Raw genomic sequence first — 16,121 nt, forward strand, 5'->3', positions numbered from 1 at the left:
GCCAAATTAATTAAAATTGTACAAAGTTTACATTAATAAAATAATTAGTTTAAAACACTTTTCTGGTAAGGATATAAAATTATTGTTATGGCCACAGAAGTTTGGTTCATGGCATGGTGGACACATGTGTTTCATAAAAAGTGAGTTCGGGCAGTTTGCACACACAGCAGACGGAGGGTCTGTCATAACGTCTTCAAGATTTAGCTAAGTATGGCGTTTTTCTGGGGGAATTTAATGAAAAGCAGTGAGGGGGGGGGGGGGGATAGAACAAAAAGTTGGTTCATGAGTGTAGTGTAGGTGGAGACGTGATGCAGGCCAGTTCGTAGAGATAAGGTAGTGGTTATCTCCGTTAGGGTGTTTTCTTGTACTCGTAAATTTAATTTAAGCATTTAAAGTCTGGTTTAATGATAATACCATTTCTTAATTGAATTAACTGTTTTAAGTTCACTGTTTTTAATTTTTCTATATTACAGGTTAAAGTTCTCGGCCCACAGACCAGTCAATTTAAACACTCATACTTGTAAACAATTGTTTTATAACTTAAAATCTCTTGGATATAAGATGGGTGGATACAATATGTAGGATTAGTTAAGCATAAGAAATTGACCTCTGAAGTAAATTATTCCAATAATGTAATAATGTTACTGTTGAAGTACTTGTGGATTTCAATTGTATTAGAAAAACGTTTATTATTATTTTTTTTTTACCCTGCAAGCTGAACCTGTCAGTCTGTCAAAAGGTCATATAGGTCGACATGACTAGCTACATTGTTCATTAATTTTCAGAACTTGTTTAGTTATATTCTTTTATCATTTTTTTTTTTTAATGAGTTATGGATCTCGGTAGCTACCCTGCTTATTTAACTGCCTCATTTGATACACTGTTTTATTTTTTGAGATATTTTATTGAAGTTTTGTTTCTTTATGTCATATCTACCTGCTAGATACTTAATAAATGTTTATATGTTGTCATTTTTTACAAAGTTCCAAAGATTTGAGTTTTTTTTTGTAATTTTTCGGTAGATAAAACCCTATAGTGTCGACTGGCTTAAGTTTAATAGGAACATAAACCACACATCTCTCTCAGTAATAAATACCTCTCCGCCAAGCGGTTAACTAACTGTGTAGTAAATACCACGATCTAAACTATTTCCACACTTGTATTTTCTTTTGTTCCAAATGTTTTAGAAATTTTCCCAACTTACAATATAAAAATTGCATGAACCTAGTATTACAGGAAACTGAAATTATAAAAATATATTTTATTTTATCAAAACACATAGTTCTTAATTCAAAAATTAAATAGTTAATTAATTACTACTGTCGAAGGTTAAAACCAATATGGTTATTTAAAAATTGTTTTCTTAATATTATGATTTTTGTCAAATATAAAATTCAAAATCACGAAATATTGCTGCATTTTTAAAACCAATTGGGTCTTGAGACAATTAAGTCAACAAATCTGCCAATTTGAACACACACTTTCCCACACCACGAACGGGATGCATAAGGGTGTTAGGATATGTTCAATCATGTTTTATATCCTACATTTCAACAGCGAACACATGCAAAGCCTACAAGAAAAATCTACTTGATAACAGTATAGTAAATCAAATCATCTTTGTTTACTAAAGTTTACGGTACTAGTAGAGGCCTAAACATTTTCAGAAAGTTTTCCTGGGGAAGCACATTTATTTGATCCAAGGTTAATGAATCACTATGAAAAGAAATTAAAACATACCATTAGTTTCCAGACATGTTTTCATCTTATTATTTTGCTACACTGTTTAACAGTTACTTTTTAAACCACCAATGACCAAATCAAATCCAAATCAAATCCATTTTCTTTACTTACAAAATCCACAATCACAAATAATACTAAACAAAAGGACTTTTGGTTATTAAAAGCAATAAAACACATTTTTTTAAGAAAACTGCGAAAACCCACTAACTCGATTATACTCGTAACATACCTAACAGCGATAGCAAACATAGTACTCAAACTATCAAAATTCCCGTACACTACAAATGGTTGAGACAATCCATTTTACGTTGAATATCGAACACAAATCAAAATATCCTCGTGTGTGTAAACGAGAAAGTTGCATGTACTCAAAACCACGACATTCAGAAATTATTTTAGTGACTCCAACCAAAAAAACAAATTATTCAGGACTTTCATGACCATTTTGTAAGTTTCGTGACTTTTTTGTGACTTTCATGACCCAGTAGACACCCTGTGTCAAAATTAATGTAGCAGGTACATGAAACAGAAATAACTTAAAAAAAAATATTTTTATAATTTTACCAACTTACTTCGTATGCCGCTATCGGAAATTAATACTAACTCATACTTGGCCGCAACATAACCTGGATGCATGTTGTTTATTTTGGGATTAACACCCACTGCAGCTGCCCCTAGAATGAAAAATTGTCACTTTAAATAATGTTGTTGTTACCAACCTAAATACTGACACAATATTCCAAATGTTCAAATTAATACTAGCTTAATGTCTGGTTAAAGATAGGCCATGAACAAATATTTATGATAAGCAACACATGTCTGGCTTACTACCAAGCCAGTAAGTTTCAAAAAGCAATGCATGTACTAAGACACATTACTGCCAGTTATTCAGAGGCTAAACTGATAAAATGTGGCTTGTTTAAGAATGATTCAAGTTTCCTAACCTTTTAAACCAACGCAGATATTTGGTGGCATCTTTGTGCCTGTTCTGTTGATTATAGCACGGAAATTACACCAATCGCCCCCCCCCCCCCCCAACCCACTTACTCACACTTACCAACATACCCACCCACACTTCCTCTGGAATTGCTATGTCGTCTGCTATAAGTAAATAGTGAAAATCTTGCTAATGATTTTTCGATTTTTTGCAAAGTGTAACGCGGCATTTAAAAATATTTACTGTGCAAGTAGGGTTTATTATGAGGTAGTTCAAGCATGGGAATTCCTCTTTCAGTATGTCTAAACCAATTTCCACAATATGCCTAGTATTTTTATGAGCTCTATTATATCGGACGACTGTGGGATTTGCTAAGTCATTCGTTGCAAGAGGCATTAACCATTCATTCAATGGATAACATGAGTCTCCAAGTAAAACAGTGTCGGGAAATGACTTCCAACCACTGACAAAACATTCATGAAGTGTACTGTTGCGAAGCACTCTAGCATCATGCATACTTCCGGGCCAATTTGCACCAGCATAAAAAATTGGTAGTCAGGCCCATAGACCACTATAAAATTAATGGAATAGTTACCATGTTGATCAAAAAAAATGTGCCTCATGTGCATGAGGGAAATCAATATTTATTAATTTATCATCAATGCAACCGCATACTTGTGGCATTCCAGCAAATTAATAAAAACTTTGAACTTACAGAGGCCAGTTTACAACTTTGGGAAACTGAACACATTTTACCGCTGTAACAACTGAGCCATAACCTCCTAATTATGCTCCGCCAGTGAACAGTCCGCTACGCAACATTTTGAATATGTACTCCAGCACCAATCAGAGCAATTAATGTTTTTTTATAACTATCAATTGTATTAATGTTAAAACTATTATGGTTATTTTCAGTCTCATTTATGAAATGTATCATAAAATTGTAACTAATGACTTCAAATGGCCCGGGCCCCCTTTAAAATAATTAATTATTGATTCCAATAATGGTAATTTTGTAATTTCAAAGAACATCAAAATAATATAATGCAGATCTTAACTAACAATAAAAAGGGTAAATATTAAGCAAACATATTTGTTTTTCACTTCAAATACGATCCTCCTTCCTAGTTCCCTTTGTGAGAACTAACTAATATTTTTGGTTGCTCCCTTGTGTCCTCTGAGTATACAGTTGTTACTGTTTCGCCCACTTGATGCTGCTTCCAGTATTTTCATAACCATAGATAAAGTTTCTTTAACTACACAAGGGGCACACAACTCTCTTTACACATCTGCACACTGTTGCTTTCGAAACACCATGCATGACCCTAATTGCTTGATACTGTCCTCCGTTTCCCAACCAGTGCAATCCAACACAATATTGCAATTTCGGAGAAAGAGCTTTATTTTTGTTTGTTGCATGGGATAGAAAAGGTCCAATTTCTATCGACAAATCTTAAAGTTTTTCAGAACTCATGCGAAAACATTCGTTATAGTCACAATAAGTTTCAAAAAAACACATTCATTCTTTCTCAAAAATTTTTTAGCCTTCTAACCTGCACATTTAATTTTTCATCTTTGTCAAAATCGGTAAATACAAAATCCATCTTTTGATTTATAAAATTGCACTAATAAAAATTACAATATGGAAATATGAATCACAATAATAAAGCTAGTAAGAAGAAAATATTACTAAACCATCTCACAGAATCAACTTGTAAATGGCTTCAACTAGGTTCGGAAACTTGTGAGAAATATTAAATATTTACCAGTACATGATAATAACAAGTTGATTTGTGAAAAAGAATCACCATTGTAACATGTTAAGTTTTTACTTGCAACAGGGAATGTTGACTTGTGGTGTTTTGAAACAGCAATTAATTTTTACAAGTTACAATTGAATTCTCATGTAACCTGTATTCTTGTGGTTTTATGAAATAGGCCCCCGACTAAACACACATTATGTAAATTAATATTATGTGTAATGACTCCAGAGAGGTTTCACTGAATTTCAAAGAATTTCTATGGGTAATGAATAGCATGTCCACAAGTTGAGATTATGACAGACGTTCACTTCCTGTAAGTCATAATTTTAAACAGTATCTCTCCTCTCACTCTAACATTTCAGTAAACATTCTTCCTAGAAACCAAGAAATAATGACTCAGTTTATCTGGCCCAACCTAAGATAATGTGAAAGTGAGGAAAAGAACATACAGATAAGAAGTTTGGAACTAATACAACTTTATGCAAAAGGGTACTGTATGCAATATGAGTTAGTTCAAAATGAGAGGAATAACCTATTGTTGTAACTAATTAAAAACTACACTGCAATGTTCAAAACTCCATAAAAAAATTGTTGCAACTGATTTCTTTGCTATACTAATTACAACATGCTTAATTATTGTTTGTTAATTACTGAGTTCATCAGGGGTGACATGTAAAATTTAAATTATTGCTAACAAAATGGGAAACCTCACCCGGCCCAGACACCAGAAAGATTGTTTTGATAAACTTTTCGTGTTTGAAAACTTCACGTCAGGAAGTTTTCCCGTAGGGGTTTTGTGGACAAGGAATTGGTTTATAAGGGGCTCAAAATGTAACCTTGGGGCCGTAATCCCAAGACAGACTGTCATGCTGCCCGGCTGCACAGTGAACAGTGATTGCTGGTGAGTGAAATGGCATCCTGATGACGGCTGTCTTAGTTTTCGCACAACATGGCTTTTGTAAATGTTAAATTCAATTTTGGCGCTGAATTTTTCCTTAAATAGTGACTGATGTTAACATAACTTTTGAAAATGTCAACTTTAAAACTTTTAAGTTTTAGTTAGTACTTAACTGTAATGGATCTCTTCAAATTTGTGAACCCTATCCAGTTGTTTAGTCTCTCCATGGTGTTTTAGTAAAAAATTAATAATTAAAAATTGATTTTAAACTACCAAATACGTTGCATACTTCTGTATTCCTTTAACGAGAATAACTCTTCAGAATAATTTCAATATTAAAGTGTGGAATAACTAACGACTTTACAGAGGCAAGAAGGCGTAAAAACAACTGAAGTAGTAAATTAAAATTGTAATTTTATAATAAAGGATCATAACTCGCCATAATTTTGGTATGTTCTTTAAATATTTTATGGAATGGAAAATTTTGATTTACTAATTTAATTTAAATTTATATAGTTTCCCTGATATGTGAATTTAATTAGTGAGGTGTGATAGTAATTTCTGCACCCAGTGGTGACAATTATTGTTTTGCTTGTATGGGCTGGTTATAATGTTGATTTAAGATGAGTATTAGTAGATTTGTTGTGACGAGGCCTTATTTATTTGTTTTGAAGGTTGTATTATTTTAGTGTCATTGTGGTTTGTAGATTGTAACTTATTTTATTGTTATAATAAAAGATCTATGTCAATGTTTTCAAGTGACATATTTCTTTACAGTTTCCTGGTCTTCAATACCCGTACAGGGGTCACCCTACTTCAGAGTTCTGGTACAGATATGCTCTACTCTACTTAATTTTTTTTTTTTTTTTTTTAAAGTGTCTAAGCGACGTGTGACCTTGTCTCGCCGTAGCCAGGCAACAATATCCCCGTTTTCCTTTATTATTTTTATGCCAGTGAGAATAAACCTGCAACCTTAATGCGTGTCTGGACATTTTTATCACTGTGCTTAATTTTCCAGAATTAAATTAGATTATATCTTTATTTAAAGATAATATTCTGAAATTTTTAAAAAATATTTTGTTCCAAAAAAATACACGTGATTTATTGGGGGGGGGGGGGGGGGGGGGGGGGTTAGTCTGAAACCTCACCACAAATCACTAGGGGGGAGGGGGGGTTAAAAATTTGCTAAAAAAACATCACGTGATTAATGGACGACCCCTTATGAATGGATCCACTTTGATTTCTGAACAATATGCGCACAGAAAATGTTTAGATCTTCAACAAAAAAAACTGGATTCAAAATTTTATGGAAATCCGGATCCTTCTAAAAGTGATACGTTAATACTTAACCAATCAACATGGCTGAATTAATGAACATTGTTAAGTCTCTATGAGACAAAGTCGCTGAATTATAAAATGAGAATGAGGTTTTGAAGATGCTGCTCTTAGATTCGCGATCTGAAACTACTGAAATTAAACAGGAACTTATGCATACTAAGCAAAGCCTCTTAAGTAAAACATTACATGTTCAATCTTATGATCAAACTCTCAGCACTGCATCGAGTGGCAAGAAGACCGAAGGTGTTGCAACTCCGGGTGTCTCAGGTAATGGCAGTCCGTTCCGTGACCTACTAAATACAGTGGGAAAAGTGCACATCACGAGTGGCCATAATAAAAGCCAACCTACTGATGAAGATGGTTTCACTGTGCATCGTTCATGTAAACATAAGAATAATGTGAGCTCTGAAATGAAAAGGAAACAAGACCGTACAATAACTCCCATGCAAGTGGGTATAAGGAACATAGCTTCACTCAAAACAGTCAACAAACCTACTCCCAAGAAAACAAAAGCTCTGTCTCCCCTTCTTTTTAATATTTTTATTAATGATATCACTAATGAGCTCAGGCATTCTTCAGGTGTTCTATTCACAGATTACCTAAAATTTCTAAATCTATTACCTCTATTAGTGACTGTCACTTACTGCAAAAGAGACGTAAATTCAATTTTCAGATGGGGTAATACTAATTTAGTTAAACTCAACTACAATACAACAACTACCATAGCTTAAACTAGAAAATACCATCCTACTATTTTCAATTACAAACTGTTAAATCAAACTATAAAGAAAGCTAATGTAATTAGAGATTTTGGAATTTTGCTAGACTCACCAGTAAATAATGTTGAATCTACATTTGGATACTTATTCATAAGACGACGAACAACCATAATCGCTGGGTCGCTTTCATCTTCAATGCATAGTAAAATTTCAAACTGCAACAGAAATAAATCTTGTTAGTACTTTTACTGCCACCTAAATAAACTTCATATATCCTTCACATTGTAAAACAGAGCAATTTAAGTTCCAAACATCAGCTAGCTCTTATTAGTTGAATTACAGTATCAAATGTATGCTGAGTGGAATATTTATTTTGGAAGAATTATTTGAAGAAATACAAACAACTTTAAAGATAAACTTTATCAGAATCACTTATGTTGAATGTACCAATAATATGCCAAATTTTACACAGATTTCAAAAACGACAAGGGTGGCCAGTGATGAAAATTTGAATAGGTATATGCAAACCCAAAAACAGTCATCCAATACATTGAAAAGAATATTATCATTGCAGACCAGATAGAGTTAAAATTACAGGACATGGTAACTGTCAATTAATTGTGCATTATAAAATTTGCCAAGTGTATGAACTCAAGATCCCAGACTGAGGGAGAAGGTTATGACTTCAAAAGTTCAGTAAAAATGGTATCTTAAATTTTCAGAACTAAACTTACATGAAATAAAATTGTCAGGGCACTATAAAACTTAAATACAATATGTATATGTTAAATAGTACAGTATAACCCACTTAAGATGTTCCCACATAATACGTTTTCCCACATATTACGTTCACAAAACTTTCATACATCTCTGTTAATTCTTCCTATTTAAAATGTTTGCTTTTATAGATGCTTCACGCATGTAATGTTCAGCATTTGTGGAGAAAAAATTAAATAATAATGTGTATCTTTAAACTTTTAAACAATATTTATCACTAATCTTAAAAAATTTACATCTTTCCAAACAATAACAAAGAATTTCATAACAGCAAATGACCGTCAAAACCTTTGCCGCAAGGTGTTACAGGTTGTAATTTTCGACCAATTGTCTGCTTGCATTCGTATAGACTTTGTGAGGCTGTTCCATCTGTACATCATTTCCATTATTTGAGTCATAACGTCATAACAGGAAAACACTAACCTTTATCTATGCAACAACACCAGCCATTCGTTGCCGTGTCAGCTTGTCACTTTTTTTGTAGAAAAAGGTATACAGTGAAACAAACCCCCGTTTTTGCGTTCAATGTATTTAAAGTTTTCCACAATTAACAACATTTTCTATAGGTCTCATTCATATGCCATAACTGTGATGCAATACTTTCCCTCAAATTACATCGCAGAAATTACTTTCTTCGTGCTATTCATGTCTCGCATAAAAAAGAAAAAAACTAGTTTCTATTTATTCAAAAAAAATTTCAGTCATTCTCACACAATACAATTTCCTATAAAATACGGTGAAATGTTTCAGTCCCACCTTTTTCTCCATAAGATGTATAATTCAAGCCATTATTTCCCATGTAAAAGTATCCCAAAAACTTTGCTTGCAGTATAAAATAATGTTTTTTTTTAATGTTGAACTTTATTGCTTCTTGGGAAATTACTGTTTACTTATTTAATTAATAGAAATACGAAGTTGCTTAATGTGTAAATTCTCTTTGTCACATTTTTTATTATATGTTCTGTTGCCACTGTGTAGCACATGTGGAAATGTAGGCAGCGTTAGTTGTCATTTTTAGTTCAGGTAATGCATGTATAGAGAGCGTGCACATAGTCCAATATTGATATTGATAGCTCGCCGATTGCAAGCAGCACGGAGCACTTGCACTTTGTCTCCTACTGAGTAAATTATAATTGGTAGCCCGTGAATAAGGGGTTTTGCTGAAACTATATTAGATTTGCAATCTTGTTAGAGGTGATTTTAAGGTTGTCAAGCATAATAAACGTTTAGTGTTGTAAAAAATGGTGCATAATGGCTTCAACAAGTAGTGGAGGACCCATTAAACGGAAGGCATTATCATTTTAAGAAAAACTAAAAATAATTTTGAAGTTGATGCAAATCCTTTGATACCAAAATTGTCTATGGCAAAAAAAAATTTCAGAATGCCGCTTGGGTTGTTTTGTTGTGATAATTCTTTCTATTTGTGCTAATTAACTTTATCAGTTTTCTGATAAAATTGTGTAGTTTTTCCAGCACGCAGACAATATTGTGAATAGATAAGTGTAATTTTTGAATTAATTCAGTACTATGTCAATTGAGTGAAATTTGTTTTTATGAAGCAACTGAATTTGAACTTTTTCCCCCTTAAGAAGGTCTCCCTGTTAATAAGTTTTAAGCATCCAGTCCCTTGAAAAACATCTTAACAGGGTTATACTGTATTTCAATATTCTGGCAAGAAATGTCATGGTTATGGTACAATAAATTTACCTGAAAACAGCAAACAATAAGTCCAACAAGCCACAAATAAAATGACAAATCAGCTATATTATTTTCACTTTATATATCATTAAATTGTTACAAAGAAGTTGTAAACACGAAGAACACAACAATGGACAATGACATGGAAAAACATCTAAACCCTTTAAGAAAAGAGTTTTTTTTAAAAAATAACATAAGTTTGATAATACATACCTGGATACATACAAAACTATTAAAAGTACACAGTTATTTAAAGTATTGAAAAATTGCATGTTTGAAATATTTTTAAATCATTATAATAGTGTTATGAACGCGAGAGACCAGACCACGGTGCCAGGTTCGGAGCTGGCTGGCGGCCCTGCATGGCCACTGGCACCGTGTCATGTGCGGTCCACTGACGTAGGGCATGCCACACGCACCTGGCCAGATTACAAGGGTCGTTGCTACACCCCTCATCACCCCACGTATCATCCTGCCTCGGCGCCGTTATATATCACAGAGCGGCCTTGGGAATTCCGCGGGCTGCCGCGCGGAGCAGCATGAATTGACGCCACTCTTCTGGACTGTTCGGGCGTCAGGTTGGCCCGAGATGACGCGACTCGCCACAGCTGCTCTCGTCATTCAAGAAGGGCGCCCAGGTACTTAAGCAGTGACGCCGGCATCCGCGACATTTTTTGGCGACCGTCCCGCGACTATGAGTACTGTGAGTTTCGCGTGGAGTTCTGCAATGGGGTCCCCTGTGATGAGTGTGCCGTGGGAGTGCACGACAGTTCCGAGTTGATTCCAAGCTAAGGGAAGTGCGACATTGGCGAAGAGAGTGACAGATCCCCCCTGAGAGTGGCGCAACGCGGAGTTTTACTGGATTGTGAAAGTGCGGCGACTGAGTGGCACGAGACTGCGTGTGTGGATAGGCGTGACGTAAGGGGGAAACCACTGTTGAGCCTGGCTCCAGTGAGGAGTGCGAACTGCGAAACTTGACAGACATTGAGTGACTTAAGGATAAACCTTTTGAAGTGCCAGTGATTTGAGATCAGACATTTTTAAGTACAATTATTTATTATTAATGTAAATATTATTAATCAATAAAAAAGTAATAAAACTTAATTGGGCTATCCATTATGAACCCAGTTCTCCCCACATTATAAATCATAACAATATATTTAATATTATTGTTTATAAAGAATTATTTAACTAATTCCAGTATTTTAAAAATTTATGTTTCCTATAACTTTATCGTTTATTATTTTATTCACTTAATAAACTCTCAAGGTAAAAGTGTTATTTATGTCACATTGTTTTTTTGTTTCATTTTTTTTTGCTACTAACATTGTCATTCTCATTAATGTATTTAGTTATCTTTTACACTTGACATCATCCTCATTTTAGTACCAAGTTAGTATCTGTTCAATGTTTTAATAAATAAACTTTTGTATCTTGTTTATCGTGTTTAGATTTATGTTCTGTCTGCAATTTATAGTCGTTAGTAATAAGTAATTACAGGGTGTCTACAGAAGTGACAAAATCTATTTTAGTGACTTTTTAGTGACCTTTTCAGTGACTTTAACTACCTAAATGGCAACAATTTTTTTTCGGATTTTTTTTACTTTGTACTTTTGACTAAACTTTTACAAAAAAATTACACATTAGGCATAACAATTATGCCTAAAAACTACCAATGACCACCAAAATTTAAAATGACATGTTATCCTAATGAGAAGATTGTATATTTACTATAGGTACTTACTTTCTGAAATTAAAAAATTCTACAACATGATTTGCCTACACTGATAAAACACTTCAACGGTAGGCTATATTATTATTGATAGGTAGATGTTATACTAGTTCGTCAACTTCTGGCAATGAATCGTCTCTTTATTAATGTTCATCTCACAAATAAATAGTGTCTATAAAGTCCTAACTGGCCTATAATACTGATATGAATGAATAAAACCTTGGAAAAAGACACAATTTTGTAAATGATTGCACACAAAGTTATACCTATGTATATCAGTCTTCTAAACAAAAACACACTTTTTTTTTACTTTTTTATTTGTTTTTTCAGATTGGTTATCTTGAGTTCCAGTGTCTTTATCTCTTCCTTACTCTGCTCCACAATTCTTTTTTTTACACATTTCCAGTTCCTTCAATTCTGAGGTTTTTCTTTTCTTCTCTTGTTCTTCTGCACTCTTTTTCTCCTGTTTGGATTTTAGAGCTTCTTGTCGTCTCTCAGATGCATTTCTAACAGCCAAAATTAAAGATTTTGTAATAACCAGGTCAGATAATTTCCCAACTAAAGAAATTGCATCATAAATACTGCGTAGAGCAACTAGAGAGTCTTCCTCTAAATTCTCTATAAGGCACTCCTTGTTGACAGAGAAGCCTCTTTCTACTGCAGCATTCCCATGATACATGACTAGTATTTTCTGGAAAAATGTAATCAACCTACTACTGTCCATTCTGGAATCTGTATATAGATTGACAAAGAATGTATCTAATTTTTGTGTTTTCCTGTCAAATTTTTTCACAGCATTTTGGACTTCTGGGTTTTCACAAAATCGCAGGTACTCTCTCTTGACACAGTCTGCATCTGATGCTGCAATCTGATTCTTTTCTACAAAAGCTTCAAGTGCAATATTAATCCTAGAAGTTCTCAAAACTTCACTTGAAATAATAGTAGGAGACAGGCAGGATGCTCCCTTAACAATTTTAAATTTCAAAGGGCATTTCAGACAGAGTTTGCCAAAAAGATGTTGGAGGAATCTTTTGCACTCATTTTTGAAGAGCATGATTTCAACATCTTTACAATTCTTTAATGCAGACATTGCACCAAATCCAATTGTAACGTGTGTACCTGCGTACACTTGCAAAGTATTGTACCCCTGACTTTTCATGGCATACCACCTGCAACACAGTGAGTTGGGCAGGCTTCCCCCGAACAGACGAGACTATTGTTCTTCCAGCTCGCCAGGGAAGCCTGCGAGTATAAAAGGGCATGCGCCCAGACTATCGATAAGCAGAACAACTGGGACATCCAGCCAGCAGGCTGCTACGCTGCTCCGACACCGCTCGCCGGCCTACACCGTCAATCGCCGCGGAGTTGCTGCCGCCCGAGGACCGACAAGACATAGACTGGGTGAGACCTCTCCAAGTGGTAACCCAGGATATGGACAGTTCTTGTGGAAGCGTCGCTGGATTAGGCATAAAATCTTTCAGTAAGAACATTAAATAAAAACGAAGGTCCGGCCAAGGCCAAGAGGGCATGTATTAGCTAACTTCAGTGAGGGCCGAGCGAGCGGAAGCATTGACACAATCATGACACTATCAGGACACTATCTATCGCGACCAGATTGCTACACAGTTTGGACTCTAACTCTACCGCCGGTAACGAAGAATCGTAGCCCCAAGAGACAGTGAACAAGATAACGAACTTACGCGTTACTACGGGAATGCGGAGAGAGCTTCACATGGTACCGGGGGAAGAGTAACGAAAACCTACCCATAAACATTGACAGCGTTACACGACTAGTTGCGTGTATATATTTGTAACCTCTGGTATTAACTATCTGTATTTACATTACGTGTAACATTGAGTAATATTGAGATTAGGTATGTTCCTTGTAACTTTGTAAATGGTATAGCCTTAGTAGTTGAAATTGACGGCGTTTTGATCGTTAGCTGTGACGAGCGCACGGCTCGCCACAATTAAGAGTATTGTTTTGTTTTGTTTTAATTGTTCAGGAATCAAGCACGTAGCGTTAATTCGTTCTAGTGGGAACTTGCCACAGCAGTTCGTCTTCACGAGAACCCGACTTGTTTAAGTGTAATGTCAGTTTGAGAATCAATGCAATTCCTTTTGGTGTTATTAAGTTTGTCAATAAATTGTTATTGGATCGAATTTAACTTAGCAACTAATTTCATAACCACCCGCAAACGTCCCTTTTTCCTCCTTGTTAGGGTTTTCCTGTGTCCTTAGTAAAACCCTCGACACAATGTCTACATTTTGTACAGATTTCAGAAGTTCAAGATCTTTTGGATTGAGAGCAATCATTTTGGTTGCACTGCTGCAATCAGCTAAAACAGACTTCTTGAAAAACCTACAAGCTAAGCTATTCACCAAAGAGTGTAGTTCCTCATACAGAAAAGGTAGCAATAGGTCATTTGACTGAAATATAGTCAAAAAAGGTTCCAACTGCAAGGAAACTGACGACATGAACTCTAGTTTTGGCAAAAGCAATTGATCAGCCAAAAATGATTTTATTTTCAAAAAGTTTTCAGAGTCAGGTGGATGCTTTTCAACAGCAGCAACATACTTCTTTAGGAACTGCAACATCTCGATGGCCCTCTTCAAAACTATGGAATTTTCCACCCATCTTATTTGACAAAACTTCAAGGGAAACAGTACAGAGCTAGTGATCTTTGTGTAAGCTGAACGCCTTGATGGAAAGTTCCTGAAATATTGGTACAGAGCATGAAGAAACTCATGTACTTTCCAGCCAAATTCTTTATGAGCTGTCTTGTAAGCCCCCTGCACAATGTGCAGAGAGCATGTCCCAACATCAAATAATTTTCTTTCATCACCATCATCTGACAAACACTTCTGCTGTATATCTCTGAGAAACTTCAAATTTACATTAGGACCATCTAATGAAATCTGAATGATATTCTGTAAACTCATTCCCCATTTAGTGATCCCCAACATAAATGCATTGACCAAGTCCTCTGCAGTGGCACTGTTTAGGAAGACAGACGTTAAATAACGTGTACTGACTTCCCCTTTAAGATGATCCCAGTACCGAACAACAAGATCCATTTGACTTTTCTGAGCAACTTGATTTAAACTTTCGTCAAATGAAACTGTGTAAAACTGTACCATTTTAACATCATTAACAAGATTTTTCTGAAAAAAGGGCCCAAGTCCATAGGTACATATGATAATTTATCTTTGTGCATTTTGAAATTTTGGGCCACTGCACTGTCTGCAAACATCAAAGCAAACAAATCACTTGTACTGCCACCACTTATTTTGGAAGTGTGACACATGACACAATTTAAAGACCAGAGTATTTCTGCCTTCGTAACTTCATCTTTAATAAGATATAGTTTGATGTCTGCAATAGGCTTACAATCTGAAATACGGGAACAAGTAGTGCCAGCAACTGATGAACTGGTAGGGCTTAATTCACAGGTCAATGTATCAAGAGTTTTTGATTGAGGCTGTGTACTGGACGTACTTGTCTGGGCCAGTAAAGTGGAAGCACCAGAAGTGCCAGATGTACTTGGTTTGGATAAATCTTGATACCATACTGTGTATCTATGTTCTGTGTTTAAGGATAGTTTACTGGAGAAATTTATTCTCGACTGTTTAGCAGAAAGAAAGCTAGCCACTAACTGCGAGTGACGTTTCCCTTTTTCATGTACTTTTACAGAGTTGACCCCTGCATGAGAAACATAAAAATCTGTCTTCAAGTTCTATAACACAAATTAAGGTTCATTTCTCACAAACTTCTGTTTATTCATTGAGCTAGTTTTTTTATTATTTCGAAATCGCAAAACAGGTTAAGCACACATTTGTACATAATTTGCGGCACTATCACATTTCTTTGATTTTCGGCAATTGCAAATAACAATCACGAACACGTAAACAAAAACACATTTTGAGTTATTTTAAAACACACACGAAGTCCCGTACTTTACTGCATAGATAAGTTCCCAGTGATATTATTTACTTAAGTTTTTACCAAGTGTGACAACAAATAAACGCGGAGGCAGAAAACATCGTTATTGCAACAAGTTGTACGTACCGTATTTACTCGCACAATCGTCGCTGCAATTTTTACCAATTTTTTTTTTAAATGTAAAAATCGTTTATGACGAGAAACTACCATTCATTTATTTATTTAATTAACATTAATACAAATTTTTCTTTGGTGTTTAAATTATCTTTCAGTTAAATTTTCAATCATTTTTTCCGTCACCGCTGTGTTTGGTTATGTTGATGCATGTATAGTGTGAGAGCACGTAGTAGAATATGGATATTGATAGGTCGCTGCTGTGTTTGGTTATGTTGATGCCTGTATAGAGTGCGCACACGTAGTCAAGTACGGATATCGATAGGTCGCCGATTGCATTCAGCGGGCGCATTCTGCCTGGTTCCAAGTAAACTATATTTGATAGCCCGTACTCACATTCCTTCCTCCCACACGGCCACGCCACATGAAAGCAGGCTGTTCCATTGTGTTTACGGCTGT

General features: G+C 35.1%; 1 protein-coding gene across 2 annotated transcripts in view; it reads right to left on the minus strand.

Annotated features, from left to right (window-relative positions):
* Positions 1–16,121, minus strand: part of LOC134529382 (ceramide glucosyltransferase-like) — a 103,006-nt gene that overhangs the window by 63,320 nt on the left and 23,565 nt on the right. The window contains exons 3-4 of one of the 2 annotated variants that reach the window (XM_063363381.1): positions 7,511–7,613; positions 2,316–2,417 (exon numbers count right to left, since the gene is read on the minus strand). In XM_063363381.1, the coding sequence (XP_063219451.1) occupies positions 2,316–2,417; positions 7,511–7,613 (205 nt within the window). The remainder of the gene's footprint in view (positions 1–2,315; positions 2,418–7,510; positions 7,614–16,121) is intronic. The other variant, XM_063363382.1, reaches the window with a different exon arrangement.

This window comes from Bacillus rossius, chromosome 2, assembly GCF_032445375.1.
Source record: "Bacillus rossius redtenbacheri isolate Brsri chromosome 2, Brsri_v3, whole genome shotgun sequence".
NCBI classification, from domain to species: Eukaryota; Metazoa; Arthropoda; class Insecta; order Phasmatodea; family Bacillidae; genus Bacillus; species Bacillus rossius.